This window comes from Ictalurus furcatus, chromosome 6 (genome assembly GCF_023375685.1).
Source record: "Ictalurus furcatus strain D&B chromosome 6, Billie_1.0, whole genome shotgun sequence".
In the NCBI taxonomy this organism is placed as follows: Eukaryota; Metazoa; Chordata; class Actinopteri; order Siluriformes; family Ictaluridae; genus Ictalurus; species Ictalurus furcatus.
The window spans coordinates 9,060,764-9,080,552 of record NC_071260.1 but is presented as its reverse complement, the minus strand read 5'-3'; the positions used below and the strand labels follow the sequence as shown (position 1 = coordinate 9,080,552).

General features: G+C 38.6%; 1 protein-coding gene across 2 annotated transcripts in view; it reads left to right on the top strand.

The window, feature by feature from the left end:
- gypc (glycophorin C (Gerbich blood group)) overlaps positions 1-19,146 on the top strand; it is a 32,070-nt gene extending 12,924 nt beyond the window's left edge. For both annotated transcript variants that reach the window (XM_053626450.1, XM_053626451.1), the window contains 2 exons: positions 15,036-15,074; positions 15,915-19,146. In XM_053626450.1, coding sequence (XP_053482425.1) covers positions 15,036-15,074; positions 15,915-16,111 — 236 coding nt within the window. In that variant the 3' untranslated portion in view covers positions 16,112-19,146. The remainder of the gene's footprint in view (positions 1-15,035; positions 15,075-15,914) is intronic.
- Positions 19,147-19,789: the final 643 nt, after the last annotated feature.

Genomic DNA, 19,789 nt, shown 5'->3' with positions numbered 1-19,789 from the left:
GGTGTGTTTGGGGTCGTTATCATGCTGGAATGCTGCCCTGCAGCCCAGTCTCCGAAGGGAGGGGATCATGCTCTGCTTCAGTATGTCACCGTACATGTTGGCTTTCATGGTTCCCTCAATGAACTGTAGCTCCCCAGTGCCAGCAGCACTCATGCAGCCCCAGACCATGACACTCCCACCACAATGCTTGACTGTAGGCAAGACACACTTGTCTTTGTACTCCTCACCTGGTTGCCGCCACACACGCTTGACACCATCTGAACCAAATAAGTTTATCTTGGTCTCATCAGACCACAGAACATGGTTCCAGTAATCCATGTCCTTAGTCTGCTTGTCTTCAGCAAATTGTTTGCAGGCTTTCTTGTGCATAATCTTTAGAAGAGACTTCCATCTGGGATGACAGCCATGCAGACCAATTTGATGCAGTGTGCAGCGTATGATCTGAGCACTGACGGGCTGGCCCCCCACCCCTTCAACCTCTGCAGCGATGCTGGCAGCACTCATATGTCTATTTCCCAAAGATAACCTCTGGATATGACTCTGAGCACGTGCACTCAACTTCTTTGGTCGACCATGGTGAGGCCTGTTCTGAGTGGAACCTGTCCTGTTAAACTGCTGTATGGTCTTGGCCACCGTGCTGCAGCTCAGTGTCAGTGTCTTGGCAATCTTCTTATAGCCTAGGCCATCTTTATGTAGAGCAACAATTCTTTTTTTCAGATCCTCAGAGAGTTCTTTGCAGTGAGGTGCCATGTTGAACTCCAGTGACCAGTATGAGGGAGTGCAAGAGCAATGACACAAATTTAACACACCTGCTCCCCATTCACACCTGAGACCTTGTAACACTAACAAGTCACATGACACCGGGGAGGGAAAATGGCTAATTGGGCCCAATTTGGACATTTTCACTTAGGGCTATACTCCTTTTGTTGCCAGCGGTTTAGACGTTAATGGCTGTGTGTTGAGTTATTTTGAGGGGACAGCAAACTTATACTGTTACACAAGCTGTACACTCACTACTTTACATTGTAGCAAAGTGTCATTTCCTCAGTGTGGTCACATGAAAAAATATAATCAAATATTTACAAAAATGTGAGGGGTGTACTCACTTTTATGAGATACTGTATGTATATATATATATATATATATATATATATATATATATATATATATATATATGTATGTATATAACCTTTGTTAAATATAGGTATGCAGCAATTACTGGCACCCGTTTAGTCAATACATTGTCTTCTCCTATAATGCCTGATGAGGTTGGAGAATATATGCCAAGGGATCTGATCTGGGAGAATATATGGCAAGGGATTTAGATGAGAGTAGAGACTTTTTTCTTCAAACTCTTCCAAACAACTTGTGGTGATGTAGGTGACTTCAGATTGTAGTTTTGGGAGATTTTCTGACCCCAAGATGCAACTAACTTCTACAATTCTCCAACTGTGATCCTTGGAGGTTTTTTTGGCCAGTCGAACCATCCTCTTCACAGTGTGTTGAAACAATATAGACACACATCCAATTCCAGGTTGATTCATAACATTTCCAGTTGACTGGAACTTCTTAATTATTGCCCTGATGGTGGAAATGGGCATTTTCAATGCTTGTGCTATTTTCTTATAGCCACCTCCCATTTTGTGAAACTCAACAACCTTTTGCCGCATATCACAGCTATATTCCTTGGGCTTGGACTAAGGGAATTTGGCCTATGTGTTACCTCATATTTATACCCCTGTGAAACAGGAAGGCATGGTTGAATAATTTCCTGTTCCTAGTCACCCAGGTGTACTAATAATGTAAAATATCAATGGAAATATATATTCCCATTGATCTTCATATGAATTCATAGGGGTGCCAATTTTCAATTTTCTCATATGAATTCATAAGTGTGCCAATAATTGTTGCACACCTATATTTAACAAAGATATTTTTTTGATAAACCTGTGTTTTGTTTGCAATAGTTTGAGTATTTTTGTGATTTTTTTAAACAAAATTTCAAAATATTAAACAATAAAGACAAATTTCCACGGCCTTCTATGTTCATATTTGCAAAGGCTGCCAATATTAGTGGAGGGCACTGTAGAGTAATAATTGGACAGAGTAGCTTTGGGTAATTATTAATCTAGTGGAAATATCAAAGTCAGGTGCTGTTATGGGAAAATAATCAATTTCACAGTGGTGTTATGTTGCCTAATGTGAAGTGGAGTTTCTGTTACGACTCCAAAGTTCATTCTTTTCTAATAATGCCATCACAGCCCAATGTCCCAAAGTGTTTCATTTATATTCAATAATTTTTATTGAATAAAGAAAAATTATTTTATCCAGTTAAAGTTAAAATTTGCAAAGCAGTGTTACCGAGAAACCTCAAAGCCTGAAGACTTTCCAAAGACATGTAAGACAACTTTACCTCTGACTGTTACAAAGCATTGGCACTGGAGACCCCCTCCAAAAATATTTAATAAATAAATGTCTCCTTATAGAAAATTTCAGGATTACCTGTACACACATTTTTTTTTATTTGTTTACTGTTTGTAGAGCATCCGCCAAACAAGTCCCTGTGTTAGATGTGACTATAGAAACAATAACCTGTGATTTGCCTTGCAGCTGGAATTATTGTTAGTGCTGCTTTTATAGAAAATTAATAAACATCTTCTGACCAATCAGAATTGAGAATTCAACTGTTAAATAGCATTGAGACCTTGTTTAAAAAATATGATATAATTAAGTGATTTTGAATGATGGCACACTTTGAGCTGAGGGCACAAGAAATATATAAATATATTTTTTAAAACATAATTTTAAATAAGATGTAAGCATATCATAGGTGAGATAGAGTCAAATGTACCCTGGAGTCTCTGTGATAGATATCTGAGAACACTGCAGATTATTAGTTTGTTGTTTGGACAGACATTTATTTTGATCTGAACTTTTAAAAAAAAACTGGAAGGATATCAAGGGATTGTCATTGGGCAACAGCAGCCAGTGTATTTATCAAAGATGCACAATGATTAATGAAGGGGAGGGCAGAGTCAATAAACTTGATTTCTTTGGAAAACTATCTTCTTGCCAACGAACTGTGACTTACCCAAAAGCACCAAATGTAAAGTCTGGAGTTATAATTAAACCTAGGAGAAATTCCTATTACACAATATAAGAAATGTAATATGCTGTGAGGCAATGTAATGTTAGTACATGCTATTCCATAAAGATGATCAGGTTCACACTCTGTCCTGCACCATTAATAACATTCATACATAGACAGCACATGACACACTGAGCTAAAGTCACCTGACCTCATCACGAGATCTTCTGCCTGCTCAAGCAGTCTTCCGACAGAAACCAGTCTTAATGGCCCTGTTCATGCAGTTCCTCCAGATCCTTCAGTCTGAACCTGAGGGACTAAGAGGGGAAAAAAGAGTAGCGAGAACTCTGTCGAGGCTAGACACAGGACATATGGCTGGGTGCGATAGCAGCACAGTTTTCACTTCAGCTTCAAATTCCAAACCACGTGACCTCAGGCAGTGGAGAGTGAGAGAGAGAGAGAGAGAGAGAGAGCATTGTCTGAAGAAATCAACTGCAAAAGGCACAGAGAGGAGAGGGGCTAAGGGGAAAGATGTGTTTGCAAGAGCCTTTCCAACTGAGTGCTAATCTCATGAGATTGTGTGAGACTGCGAGGAAAGATGTGTGTATGCCTGTGTTGTCTGCAGAGAGCAAATGAAACACCCCAAAACCTTCTGAACAGCCCCATGGTCCCACCGCACTTGAACTAAACATGGTCATGATGGGCTCCTGAACCCAAACAGCCTCAGAAAGATGTCGGCACACAGCATTGTCTCTTTTGATAGCATTGTCTCATTTCTATTTGCAGATTTCCTTTTTTTTTTTTTTTTTTTTGGTGTGTATCTTAGTTTGCTGTATTGCACCTTTAAAAAGTGTTGTTACAAAACCAAACAGATGTGTGAGAAGCTAAATAGAGCTGATGACAATTAAATTTACAATTATAGCTCTAATAGGAAAATACATTCTAACACATCTTTATTTACCATTAATTATATGATGTATCCAGTGTCCAAAACTGGAAAAGTGACAATTGGATGAAAATAACAGCTAACCTAAGATGACCTATAAATACTCAAGGACCTCTTTCTTGAAAGGTCATACTTGCCCTCCAGTTATTCTCACATTTCTCCTTTTGGTATGAGATGATTAATGATGGCCCTCCTTTTGTTGTCAGAGTGAGGGATGATTATTTAATTAGGCAGGACGTGATTTCACATATAATACTTTGGAACAAAATGATTGAGGTAGAGGTAATTAAAGGTAGAGAAGCTTTCTGCAAGTGCTTAATCAAAGTAAAGCTTTTAGAGTGGCAGGGTGGAGGGAAGGAAAAGGCAAGGAGGTGACGGCAAACTCAAGTAACCTTGAAAGTTTGAGATGTTATTTTAATTCATGGTGTAGGACCAAAGATGGCTAATGATTATTTAACAAACTTGTGCAAGACCAAATAAAAACCCATTTGCTTTCATCAGCAGACTTTGCAGAGGTGAATTTTCAGAATGAATTTGAGAGCTTCTTTTTTGTGTACTTGGCCTTAAATTCCCTTAGGTGTACTTCAAGTAAGAATCTTTATCATCACAGGTACATGGTATTCCCTCAGGCTCTATTCCTCAATTTGATTTTCCCTCCTTCCCTGCATGGTAATCTGATTTCTAGGTCACTGGAAAACTGTATCTATGGCCAAGCGACCTGCGGGTCATTTGCAATTTCACTTTTCCTAGCGATTTCCTAATCCATTACTTGCACTTCTATCGCTCTGAAATATTAAATGTCCAAGTCCCTGTGATTACGGGACGACCTTGACGAGGCTACAAGCAGCATCTATAGGAAATGAGGCTCATAATCAGTTATGGTGCTCTGATTATGCATTTCGGTGCACATCACAGTGACTGAAACCTTCTTGTCTGCATAGGTAATTTTGTTATTGCTAAAAGCAATGACTCTCATTTAGAATGGTACACATATAATTACACAAGGGTAAACTGCAGCAGTTCATCGGCGGGTCAGCAGCATCGAGTGGAGCACCAAGGTTAAGACTGGAATATTAAAGGGCATCACAGCTAATTTGTCGTGACACCTTTTTAATGTACTTGAATGAAGTCAAATTATTGTTTAAGTATCTTCCATTAAATCTTTGACACCCATGGAAAAATTACAGTATGATGTAACTACAGAGTTGTAGTTTTATAACTCCTACAAATCTCCTACATCATATTCTACAGAATTTTAGTTTTATATCATATAGGAGAGCTAGGACATTGACTTACAACATTTATAGCAAAAGAGCAACTAGAAAAGGCCATTCATTGAACATTTAAATAATAAATAATAAAACACTGCAGCTGTCTTGAGCTCTAAGCGCCCAAGAACAGAAATCTTTCTCCCAATAAGGTCAGTGAGAGGAGCAGACGGGGGAAAAAAAGATAAAGTGGGAGTGAAATCAGTGAACAAGTGCTGTGCTGCCAAATAGCTGAGACAATTCGTAATGAACGAGTGCAGTTTGAGGAGTGGCTGCACATGTTTATGAAGGATAGAGCCAGAATACCATGAGTGCTTTACAAGGCGTAGCCTCTTTCTAGCCTAAACTGGTGATATCTCTCCCTTTCTCTCCCTTTTTGTCCTTATCTAAGCACCACTCTTTCAATCTCACTCCCCCAGAACCTAACGAAGGCCCTCTAGTAGTTACTGCCTTCATACTGCCTCTGCCTCGTCTCTCAACCACCTATTATTTTTTTTCACTAAGGGAAATAAGGCAAGGTTATGAGAGTTGTTATTTTTTTCCCCTTCCCCCTCACTATTCTTCTGTTCCACCTCTCAGCTAGCTCTCCATTTTGACTCCTTCCTCCTCTCCAGCTGAGAATTTAGAGTAATAGTCACTGCTGACATCTTTGACTACATCTGTGCAGTTGTGCCTTTTTGAGCTCTTCCTACTATCTGACCTAGTTGATACATCATCAGACTGGGAGGCTTGCTGTGGAATCTTTACGAGTCATTGCTATTGTATGTCGTATGATGAAAACCAAAGCAATAGCAAGATTTTCATAAATTCGGTGCTCTCATCTTTCATTTCAATATTTGTTCTACATTTAGTTGAAGCTCAGAAAACTGGGTCACACCTGACAGACCAACGATGTCCATGGATATCCATTATTGGGCCTGACATAAATTAGTATATGAAGAGACACTATGATCAGTCCATATTTGTTTGTTTCTGGTGCACCTGGACCAATCCTTTTGGTCTAGATTAAGTTAACTGTTCTACGTCTTTAAGAGACACATTAAAAGGTGTCACTGACTGTGAATTTTGATGTTTTCTCTAGATTTAGCTGAAGTTTGGAAAATGGGTTTATTCCATTGAGAGTTGACTGAGACATCCACAGATGACCAATATATTAAATTGGTCCATCAAGAATCCATTAGTCAATATTTATTTGGTCCAGGTCCACTTTGATCTGGCTCTTTTGGTCCATATTAGGTATGATGTCTGTTCTACATCTTCAAGAGACAAAAGCTATCACTGTCCGTGAATGTCTCTTAAATGTCTTTATGTTCACCAAGCATCTCTGAATTGAAAGTTAAGAGACCATGGATCTAAAGGCCTGTTAGCTGATGCCAGCGGAAATAAATAGTTCCACTGAGCTTCAGAACCAGTGAGACACTGACCAGAATAAATCAGTTGCTAGAGATTAATGAATTATGTGTCTTTAACAATTTTATTGATCTTAGTAACTTCAAAGCCTCATTTACCTTCAGCTCTGTCTAACTCCATATAAAAAAATAAACTCCTTCCAAAGTTGGTCCTTCACGCTAAAATTGGTGCAGTAACTCACTATACATAAACATCTGAGCTAATTTACAGTCAGAAACAAGGAATTATTTCTGCAACAAGGATTTATGCAGCCTAGCTATTTGCCAGTTCCTTTATTTTAAACTGGGGTTATGAAACTGATATAAAATACTGGCTGCAAGTGCATAACATTAGCTAATAGCTTGATGACTATAACTTAAGCTTGGAGATTTGGTAGATAGGAGAGCTATGACTGATGTAACACAATGAAACAATTTGTGAGATGGTCTTAACAATACACATTTGGTATAAAACATTGCCATGCCCCACCTGTCCTAGCCTGACAAACTTGCCGTGGCCTTGACACAAGCTCCCTGAAGCACCAATTTTCTGATAGAATCACTTCTGCAAGCTATGAAAAAATACAGTGGCTTCTTCTTCCCAGGTTGATAGAGAATAGTGATAGTAAAAACATCCGAGGAGAGGGTGAATAAAGGCTCGTAAAACCTTGATTGTATATAGGCATCCCCTCTAAGACAGTCTACCTCTCGCCAGTAACTGACAGATTTACACAGGACCATTACATAATTTCACAAGTGGCTCTTCTCATAGCAAGTGTAGTAAATAAATGGTTCATCACAATTTTCTCTCTAGCACAGGCTAAAGGAAATCCATTAAACCGCCTTTTCAATCAATCTTTTCCTCTACAAATTCAGCATATCGGTGTCAGTTTTTTTTCTATAAAAGTACAGCAGTGGGAGAACTCTCATCTTTCTGGTGTTTTAAAGCAGCAGAGTGTGACGTGGCAATGAAAAATGCACCTAATTAAACTGTGTTGATTAACTGGGCCTGAATATTTGTGTGGATGGTTAGAGCTTTATTAGAAAATGAGGCTGCTCTTTCTCCCCCTAAAACCTATCATCTATTTCCATTATGGTCATTAGCTATGGCTTCATATACTAGGAGTACCAGCCACCGTCTCTCACCATGCCGCAAGGTTCTACTCTGCTTGCACTGAATGAGGTTTGGCTCGCCAGTGTTGCGAGTGTTGTGTGTGTCCATGTCGGATGGCACAATGACATTATCAGATGACTGCTATTTCATAATGTTTCCCAAGCCAGCTGTAATTATTTTTTGGTGGTGGTGGTGGGTGGGTGGATCATCCAAATGTGATTCCTAAGCAGGTTCTAAAGGCATATTTAAAACATATTGGTTAGTTAATCAGATGTGAGGTACAAAATGGATTGCAGGGCCGCATACACACGAACATACTCCCATTCATACAACCATTCACACCAGTATACTGTATTTTAATTTAATTGTAAGGGTGTCTTAATGCAGCAGGGCACCACAGTGGGTAGCATTCCCATCACACATCCCCAAGTTCCTCGATTTGTTCCTGAGTTTAGGCTACTTCAATCCTGAGCTTGGGTCTGTGAAGAGTTTCACGTTTTTCTCATGTTTGCATGGGGATCTTATGGGTTCTCCGGTTTCCCAACCTCCTAGTAAGTGAACTAGCTATGGTAAATTGCCCCTAAGTGTGAACGAGTGGGTGAATGTGTGTGCCCTGTGATAGCTTGGCGTCCCTCCCACCTCATGCCCAGTGTTCCCGGGATTGGCTCTGAATCCACCGCAATCCTGTCTAGTATATGTGTCTCAATTATTTTATTAATCTAAGTAACTTAGCCCTGTCTAATGCCATATAAAAATACTTCCAGCATGAGTCCTTTATGCTTATATATGTGCATGTGGATGGACCATTAGAAGAAACTAAAGAACCCATACATGTGGAGAACATGAGAATCTCCAGAGTTCAGGATCAAACAAAGAACCCTGTATGTCTAAGGTGACAATGCTACCCACTACACCACTCTGCTGCCCTAAGACCAACACTTTTTTTCTTTGAAACTGTAATGAGTGCCACCAGGCTTATAGACATAAACAGTATCTTCTAGAGTAATTCTAGAAAAGACATATAGAGTATATGTTTGATGTTAAAACAGTTTCACGCAACAAAACTAAAAGTCCAATTGCTATATAGGTCAATAAAAGGCAGTAAAAACAAAAATACCTTCATAGTTTGCTATACTTCAATAACCCATTCTGTTTTCGTATGCACTCATGGCCTATCCTTATATTCTCTTGAAATGGATTTTTTGTGACCCTCTTCATGCAAAATAATAAACATCAGGTCCTCACCTATGAGAGAAAGCACAGTTGGTGTGAGAGGAGTTTAGCAAGGCATTTAGTAGCTGTTTTCACTCTCAGTTGAACACAGGCATTTGTACCACAGCTGGGTGCTCAGCTGACAGACATCGAAAGCGCGGTTAATTCATCATTACGTGAGATATAATGGTCCGTCCTGACATTTCCTCTCCTCAGACATCATCCAAGGACCTCAGGCTAGCGTGTTTTGACACTCCAGCACATATCAGATAATCACCCAGCGATAACCCTATGTGAGGAAACCTTATCTTATGAAATACTATACGGCCCCAGTGGCAGATCATATGCTGGTAAAAGTTGCTGTAATTTCTGCAGCAATATACCATGTTCTCAACAGTGTGATGCTGCAGGAATGTGATAAGTGTAAAATCGATAGCAGATTAATGGTCACAATGTTGCAATTACACAGAGAGTAAATGCATTATGAGCAAGTGTAACGTAGTGGAAATTCTTGCTAATACCTTTTCACAGTTCAAAGCTGGGAGTCACCTTGAGAGTACAGTGCTGTAGATCGCGTGCATGTGTAACTCTGATACGTTCTAATCTGCTGTAATAATTGGGGCATTTTTACTGTCAGCACATCAGATTTTGAGTTACACGGTTTCCTCAGAAAAGCATTTTGTCTATTGGTTATATAATAAAAGCCACCATAATATCACTGAAATCATATTAGGCAGGTATATAGCAAAATTACTTTTCCATTTGTCTGTTGCACTGTCTATAGACAATGTTAGTCTTTGACATGGTTGCCAGCTCCCTTAAAACACATGATGATTTTGTGGAGGTTCCATAATAAACATTTGTGATTCAGTGGATAATAATGCCACACCAAACAATACTGTCACAAATTCCCCCTCTCAGGGTGGGTTTTGCTTTGATTTTGAGTCTTGTCTCTGCCCCTGTCCTGTCACTGGTGTGTTTCCCATTTGTGTCCAGGTTTTCTGTGATTAGTCCTTGATTACATTTACGGCATTTGGCAGATACCCTTATCCAGAGTGACTTAAATTGATCTCATTTATACAACTGAGCAGTTGAGGGTTAAGGGCCTTACTGAAGGACCCAGCAGTGACAGCTTGGTGGTGCTGGGATTTTCAATCAGTAGTCCAACATCTTAACCACTGAGCCTGTTGTATAGCCTGTCATATCTGACCCATGTCTGTTTTCTTGTTGGCTAGTATGTTGACTTTAGTGTTGAAGTCAAGATCATCTCAGCTGTGACCATGACAAGACAAAACTTGGACTTTAACAGGTTATGACTAAGACTAAAGATAGTAAGACAAAGGTTACAAAACAAGAACAATTCCCATTTTGGTGCAGTTTCGAGGTGATAAGGAAAAAAAATACAAGTGTGTTTGAAGAAAGAATGAACTTGGACAAATTCAGGAACTATGGATCCTGCTTGTTTCTTGAGAAGATCTCATATTGTATTAACAGCATGACTGGGTTAAATGGCTTGCTGAAGACACAGACCATTTAAAATACCTCATTTAAAATGTAAAAACCCACACAGCAAGGCAACAAAGGGAAATTAGCATGAATTTGGCCTAGCAAATGTTTACCCCACCCAAGTACTGAAGGGGACTAGTGTTCAGTTTTTGGCTTCCAGATCCAATGTCCTTCCCATGTGGAGACAATTACCAGTGCGCTTCAAAAAGCCGGCTTTGGATGGGATTAGCTCCAGTTCTGGGAAGGCAATGAAAGAAAAAGACTTCCCTCAAGCTCAGCTTTACCCCCGGGTGTGCAGTCGCTAAAATGTGTGAAAGCATGAGAAGGACGGAGAGCTGATGACACTAAAGCTCCCTGGCATCTAAATGCCTTTGGCTCTCTCTGGACCCTTTTGGGTTCCACAGCAGCCTGAAAAAAAAAAAAGAAAAAGAAATGATCTTCAGATCTGGCTGTGCTGCACAGATGTCCTCCTCCGTGTTGAAGCTGCTAGCAGGTCTCACTAACGAGGCTAACGAGGGATGTCTCCGAGTGAGACAGGCTCCCTGGTGTTTGCTCAACAAATTTAGCAGGGATTTGGACCCTTTTAAAGAGGTGTTAAATGTGTTAAAGGACAGGGACAATTTTATTTCAGGTCCACAGGTGAGGAATAAAAAAACATCCAGTATATCATGGTTACGGATTTAAAGGTAAAGAGTAAACCTGGAAAACACACACACACACACACACACACACACACACACACACACACACACACACACACATATATATATATATATATATATATATATATATATATATATATATATATATATATATATATATATATATATATATGAATATACAGTACATTTCACTGATCGTTTAAGATTATTAAAATAGTTATTTTGTAACCTGTTAAGTCCAGGGTTTAGAAATGCAGTATATGATAGATAGCTATACATTTGAAATGCAAATACCATCAGATACACAATAAGCAACAATCTGATATACATTTGAGCTATTATTATTTTTCAGGATTCCATTGTTTTAATGTTTGTATGGTCTTATTATATTGTGATTATTTCAGATTATGTGCTCTTTATCTTTTTTTGTTTAAAGGGGAAAAGGGAGGTTGGGGGTTTCACTCCTGCTGTGATGTGAATAAAAGCAAATGAACAAGAACAGCAAAATTGTCTATTCACAGAAAGCGTGAGTTCTACCATGATTTTTCTAAGTTGAATGTGCAGCAAAAGATAATTTTCCACTTGCGCTTTCAATTCACAGTATGCGTTGGGAAAATAACACCTCTCTCCGTGACTGCGTTGATTAAAATTTCAATCACATAATTAGCAATGTGAAATGGACTTCATCTCGAACGCAGCCTAGCTTTTTGGGTTGCATTAACATAAAAGCATTTCAGATTGCATTTAAATAAAATCCAAGACACATAATAAAATGTGCCACAGTATAAATATTACACTCTTAAAGAGGAACTATTCTTAAAAAGAACTCCTTTTTTTATCCTGTACTGATATATGCAGTTTTTATCAGATAGGTACAGTGGCTTACATAAATATTCACCCCCAAGGACCTTGACAGCTCCAACTCCACCCATACAGTGAAGTATGGTGGTGGTAGCACAATCACGTTGAGCATTACCCTCGGTTTCTTCTCTGAATACTCACTGACTTTTGGTGGATGACCTTCTCTAGGCAAAGTGTACTTAGTGTTGAGATTATGTGACAACACAGGTAAACTCCGTTCAAATAGTTAGGTCATTTTTATGTCAGCTGGTAGCACCACAACTAATTTAGAGGGTTCACAACAATGGGGGTGAATACTTATGCAATCACAAAATGTATGTTTGGTTGGTATCTTCAACAACATTACGGGCTAGTTTGTGTTGATTCATATCATATAATCCATTTCAGGTTGTAACACTATAAAATGTAGAAAGAGTTCAAGGGGAGCAAGTATTTATGCTTGGCACTTTATGTATGCATACTGGTGTTGCGACATTGCTATTCTTTTTTTCTTTTTCTTTTTAAGTTTGTGTTTTCCAAAAATCTGTTCTATTGTATGAACACAGCATCTTTATTAAAAATCATTTAAACATCTCATCTGGTCTAATCATCACACAGTTTCATGTAAGTGTGTGAAATCCCCTGAGCAGAAAGACATCCTTCTACCTATCTAGTAAATCATGTACAGGAAGAGCACGAAACTTAAAGCGTGTTTTTCATCCACGACCCCCCCCCCCCCCCCATCACACACACACACACACACACACACACACACCCATTAAAAGATAACACATCATCAGGGCTGAAACATTTCCTAGCGGACACCTTCATGAAACAAGGAGCTTCACAGGAAAAATGAAAGTGCTTGTTTTTAACACCATGTTTGCACTTCTGTCTTCTCAGGTGCAATACAAGCCACCAAGGGAGTCATTGTTGGCGAGTTTTGTTCTTTTATTAGACATTAGGGATTTTCCTTTTCCTTTTTTTTCCGCTGGAGTATTGTTCACTTTAGAAAGAACAACTGTTCTTTCAGCAAATGGGATAGAAGTACATTGTTTTAGATATTTATCCAAAAAGGCTCAAGTTGTTTTTTTATGTTGTGTTTTGTTTTATTCATGTCAGGAGATCAAATCAAGATCAGATACAAACTGTTCATAGGAGCTTTAATTTCCTCATTAATACAGACATGGTTTTATCTAGCACAGGTAAATATTCCCTAAAATTTCTCACCAATTGAATAGCTAAGACCAAATTCTGGTCTTGGAAGATCACCAAACTTGATCTCACTTACAAATGATAGGAATTCTGATGAACAAGAAATGTTTAGTTAGATTTCTTAGAAATGAAGTCATAAGGATAACTGTAACCCTCAGGCACCTGCCAGAATAGCGGGGCACGTCATGATAGAGAGGATAACTGAAGATATTAACATGTGTAATAAGCCTATTTAATCACAATATTGTATGTTGGGCAAAATTGTAGTTTTTATTTATTTATTTTTTATAATTAAGACATTATATAATGCAGACCTGGTGCTGTTGCCCTCCCAGAATGGAGCACAGTGTGTGTGTGTGTGTGTGTGTGTGTGTGTACATGCACACAATAGCATAACTCATGATTTTTCTTAGTTAGTTCTTTCTTTAGAAAGAAGTATGATGGAATAACTTTAATCTCTGAAGCAATGAAGATAATCCAAGTAAAGCTCACACAATACTTATAGTAATTCTATCAAGCAAGAGAGATATTAATAGGATATTCTTCCAACATTCAGCGAAATGAAGTTGTAAGAAGTGTGATTGGCAACCCCAAATTGTTAACCATTCATAGCTGTTTTTTATGAAGTTACACATTTACTACTTTTATATATGAGCAATAATTAGGACATGTTTTTAACAGTATAAGTATTCAAAGCCCCTGTGAAATGTCTTGAAACGCGTAGCATTTTTCGATGTGTTGACGTAATTTCCACTGAAACAGGAAGCCCGAGCGGGACATATCGTGTGGCTCCTCCTCTTTTTAAATAACCAAAAGTTTTTTGCTTACCTCAGCCAGGAATCCTACAACTGTTGGAGAGCATTTAATTGGACAGAAAATCTGATGAGAAGCTGAAATGTAGAATAATGTCATCAAAATTGTTGATCCGCATTGTGGTAGAGAGAGACTGAATTTTTAATGCATATATCTTCTAAATACGAATTGTGTCATTGTTTTGGAGCACACTCGCTTATAACATATTCATACTAAAAGCCACAAAACTTTTTTTTTTAAATTGATTTAATGGGGAATTTAATCCTCTGTATTTTCCTCTCCTGCTTTTGCTGGATAGGGACAAAATTGTTCAGTAATGTCCTTAATCGAGCAGAATATGTCTGCACTAAACACTACAATCTAATGAGTGTTTGACAACGGCCACGCGACTCACTGTAACGCGTGATTAGGGCCTTAATTGTCCTTCTTTAGTGGGGTCTAGTACTGATTGACTCTGTTATTTTTTTACTTTTAAATGTTTAAAAGCTATGTTTGAGGCTCAATATGCCCATTCTGTCCTTCAGCAAAAGTCGAGACGAGGCCGGCAGATGTTCCCTGTGCAATAATTCATGATTATCTTCAATCGCTTCCTTTAACAAGGTTTTTGTCCCCATGGTGGCAGAGACGATGAGGCGCAGTGCCACACAGCGAGGGGACAGCTGTCTATAAAAACAAAGCCTCATGAAAAATTCACAGATGTTATAATAACAAAGTCAGTGGAAAGTAAATATTTAATGGAGGTCAGGACGTGATAGATACAGTGTTTTGATCGGGAGGGAAAACGTAGTTGGACCACCCCTTTAGACGTTGTCGTACAGTAATTAAGTGGCTGACGATCATTTACAGATCACTAGAACAGAAACAAGTATCATCTGACCTGAAATGATAATGTTTGGATTTGAATGAAGTAGAGTCGTTTGTCATCAAGAAATACTAATAAAGAATAATTTTTCTTTTTTTTTTTTTTTTTTTATATATCTTAGACGACTCACACAGCGGCATCTTCAACGTGATAATTGGTGGTAAGTAAAAGACATTTAAATAATACTCTTTTCTTTATGAGGTGTTACAAAGGACACAAAGGTCTCTTAACTTATAAATAACTTTTGAGGAAAGCAGTAATATATTGTTTAATCATAGGACGTATCTTTGTTCTCCGAGCTAAGCTTCTCACTCAGATTGCTCCAGTCTGAGGTATTACAGAGCTATTACGCCTGGCCTTACAGTGCTATGAAGTCCGAGAGCCGATATAAAACATTGTCACTTTCTGATGAAGGAACTCATAAAAGGCCGTGTCTGTGTGCCAGAAACATTAAGGTGCTTCATTCCAAGTGTGCTCCATCCTGACCTAATGCTTCCAATTTTCTGCTCTGCGACTTGCGGCGATGTTGTGCCTGTAAAAAGCTCAGCATTTTGCCCTGAAAAAGGAAGATCAATTCTGCATTAGCCCCCCTTTACCAGCAGAAGAGTTCCCAAAGGTTATACAAGGTGAAAGAATCAGAATGTAAGGGCCACCCTCTTAACTTAATTCACACAGGAAGAATTAAGAATGAGATACATAGACAGGTTACTAATTAGATTTGATAAATTTCCGGGGGAACTCACTTTAACACTTTTCGAGATAAATGAATCTGCAAATTATGGTGCAAGGCCACTACAGTGTGCATAATGGAGTAATTCTTAGAGTTTTTATGCCTTCAGGGCACAATATATATTTAAAGACTGAAGCTGTATGTCTTAAATGTTTAGCTCTATTGAGAAGCTGATTTTACTCACTGCCATACTGGTAGATTTTTAAAAAATGTACAGCTGATTATTAACGTATAAGGAAATATCATCATATTTAATCTCTTGTTCTCCAGCCGTCATTGCTGTGGTAGTCCTGGTCTTCATCTGCCTGCTCTTCGTGCTCTTTCGCTACATGTACCAACACAAGGGCACGTACCACACCAATGAGGCCAAGGGCAGCGAATTTGCCGAGACGGCAGACGCAGCCCTCCAGGGAGATCCGGCTCTTCAAGATGCCATGGACGAGAGCAAGAAGGAGTATTTCATATGAGTGCTGGAGAGACTGAATTCAAATCCATGGATTAATACAGTACAACTTGAACAATTTTTTTTCTTGATGAGCCTAATATCTGATCAAACTTGGTCACATGGTCACATGGCGTTCACTGCCAAAGCGTATACACTCTTATATTAACTATTATAGAACATACAGAAATTTTGAGAAGACTTTGGCTAAGTATTTTGCCTAGCGGACTGGATTCATCCAAGAGTGTTATACTGAAAGTGCACATCTATTGGTTGAGAAAATCGCAAAGAGAAATTGTGTGTATTTGACACAAATCAGCAGGTAAATGAAGGCAAAGATGAAATATGAAATGACTGAAATGACTATCAAATAGCGACCATAATGCTGTGGACAAAAGAGGTATAATATCTTTCACATGCAAATAAGATGAAATCTTTAGATGCGTTCCGGCTTACTGCTGACAATCAGCATTGTTTAACTATGTATTGGATCAGAAACAAGATAGCATGTATTCGGTAAGGAACCAGACAGTGATAAATTGATTGTATACATTATTGTTTCTTTTTTGTTCATCGGCATGCTGGATTTTGAAATGAAATAGGGACTTTGAGGTTAAAGCACACAAAGGTATCTTTTAATTTAAAGTTTTATAGTCCTTCCATTTCAGTAGACTTAATTGAGCAAATTAACATAACTGTAAATTAGACCTACTTGGTACTTGCCTTTAAGACTTTTGAAGTTGACTGCCTGAAACCTGCAACACTTGGACATGACCAGGTCCTCTGGGTATACACACTGCCCAGGCCTGAAATGTAGCTATTTTTGATTACCGCTTGAAATGCACGCTCAGTGAGCCCTGAAAAAGTTAAATGAATACCAGCTACTGGGTGTTGAAGCATATTGGTTGGTTCTGGGCAGTTAGAATGCTCCAGTTCACTTCAAAATTCATCCTGCTGCTGTTGTCACCTGTTACATCAATTAAGTAAAGTGAGGCGGTTCCTCTGGCAACCAAACATGTCCAAGCCGAACCGTGACACCACCTCCATGTTTTACAGATGAGGTAGTGTGCTTTGGATCATAAAGCGTCTTTTCCTTCACGCTTTCCTCATTCCATCAGTCTGCTGCAGATTCATCTTCACCTCAAATGTCCATAAGTCTCCGTCATATAGTTCCACCTTACAACTAAAGCTGACCACATGATTTTTAACTTCAGAGATTTTGTTACATTTCAAATCGAGTGTGCTAGACAAGAGAGACTTAAACACACACACACACACACACACACACACACACATACTAAGTATATTTACATTTACAGTATATGAAAGCCTTAATAACAGGTATTCAGTATTTACTTGTTATTTTTGACTCTTGAGCAAGTTCACTTATAACTGTTCAACCAAAATGCAAAATAGAACATGAGGAAAACCTGTAATGTGATTGGAAATGCTCATAAGTGATAGTGAGGCGATATATATACGGCATCTACAGTAGTTTCTTCTTTAACCCAATTAAACTCTCCGGAGCTACTGTGTTTCCCGACATACTGCTTACTCTTATAATTGCATACCTGTCCTATTAGTTTCACTGTACCTACTGAATCATTTATAGTAGCTACTGAATAATGTGCTTTAATATGAGCCAAATAATAAGCCTGCTTTTACAAATGGCAAGATTTTTATTAAACAAGTTATTGATAAATCGTTTTTTGTGGGCATAAAGAAAGGTCCACATCTGTCCTACTACCAGGGTTTATTACCTTGAGATAAGTTAATATTGTAAGTGTTTGATTACCATTTGTGCCTTTATGCATTAGAAATATCCAGATCCATGGTCACTGGGTAACCCGGGATTGAGATTAATAAAAGGATAAGAAAAGGATGTGTAATGAAGTGGGGTGTCTGTGGCTCAGGTGGTAGAGCAGGCTGTCCACTAATCGTAAGGTTGGCGGTTTGATTCCCGGCCCACATGACTCCACATGCTGAAGTGTCCTTGGGCAAGACACTGAACCCCAAGTTGCTCCCGATGGCAAGTTAGCACCTTGCATGGCAGCTCTGCTACCATTGGTGTGTGAATGGGTGAATGAGACACAGTGTAAAGTGCTTTGGATAAAAGCGCTATATAAGTGCAGACCATTAAAAAGACTGCTGAAACTCAGGAGGCCTTAAAACTACCAGTCTTGTAACCACCAATGATAGATAGATAGATAGATACTTTATTGATCCCGATGAAAATAGCAGCATTACAGTAGTGGTAAAAAGAAATTCACGGTGCACAGTGCAAAGCACAAAAAAAATCTAATGGAAATCAATAATAATAATAATAATAAGCTCTAGTCCTGGTTCTGTCTTGACAGTAAGGTGAGTCTAAGGTGACAATATGTAGTGCAGGTGAGAATGTATTGACATTTATTTTTTTCCAAAATTACCTTTAAGTTCATTCCAAATTGACTTCCACATGCAGTCGGACATGCAGTCAAAAATGATTAGCCTAGTCACGATGAATGCCATGTGACCCTGCTGTTTTTCATGTGAAGTGATCTTTGCTGCACCTTAACCACATAAAAAGTGCATACATAATGCATAATCGCTACTGATGCATCACAATTTGACTGATTATCCCTCCACTCCAGCCCTCCACACAGTACAGTTATACTCCTATAACCACAATACAACTGTACTCAAAAGCAAACCTAGCAAGTCAGATTTTCAGTGATTAATTAAAAGCCTCAAGGGTACAGTTGGAAAATAAACCCAAAGCTCCAAATCACACACAACCTTCTAACCTTCACACATGAACTTCCATAATTAACAGAAAGTTGCCCAAGGTTTTCTGTTTCTTTCTTTTTTAAGGCAAACCTTTTAGAAAGGTTTTAACCTTTTAGCCTGCTCTGCTGTTAAGTAGCAGTCAGGATATACTGTTAGAAACAAAAGGTGACACCTTTAGAGTTACCCTTGTAAAAGAAAAAAAAAAACTGTAAAGACTAAAAAAAAAAAAAAAAACAGCAATGAGATGATGTAGCAGATCTGTGCTTGAAAATAAAATGTATTTTTCTTCCATCTGAGCTGCCTTGACTGTTACTAAGACTAGAAAGTAAAACTGAGCTGTGCATAGAAGGGTCAGAAATGCCAAACAGTTCCAGAGACTCCAGGGAAAATTAAACTTGCTTATTTATAACATAAGATATATCTACATACATGTTATTCTCTCTGGTACAAATGTTGGACACTATAGTTGGCTGTGGCCACTAGATAGTGAAGACTGACAAAAGTATTGGAATATGAATTTCATATAGTTGAATTATATACAGTATCTCACAAAAGTGAGTACACCCCTCACATTTTTGTAAATATTTGATTATATCTTTTCATGTGACCACACTGAAGAAATGACACTTTGCTACAATGTAAAGTAGTGAGTGTACAGCTTGTATAACAGTGTAAATTTGCTTTCCCATCAAAATAACTCAACACACAGCCATTAATGTCTAAACCGCTGGCAACAAAAGTGAGTACACCCCTAAGTGAAAATGTCCAAATTGGGCCCAATTAGCCATTTTCCCTCCCCGGTGTCATTTGACTTGTTAGTGTTACAAGGTCTCAGGTGTGAATGGGGAGCAGGTGTGTTAAATTTGGTGTCATCGCTCTCACACTCCTTCATACTGGTCACTGGATGTTCAACATGGCACCTCATGGCAAAGAA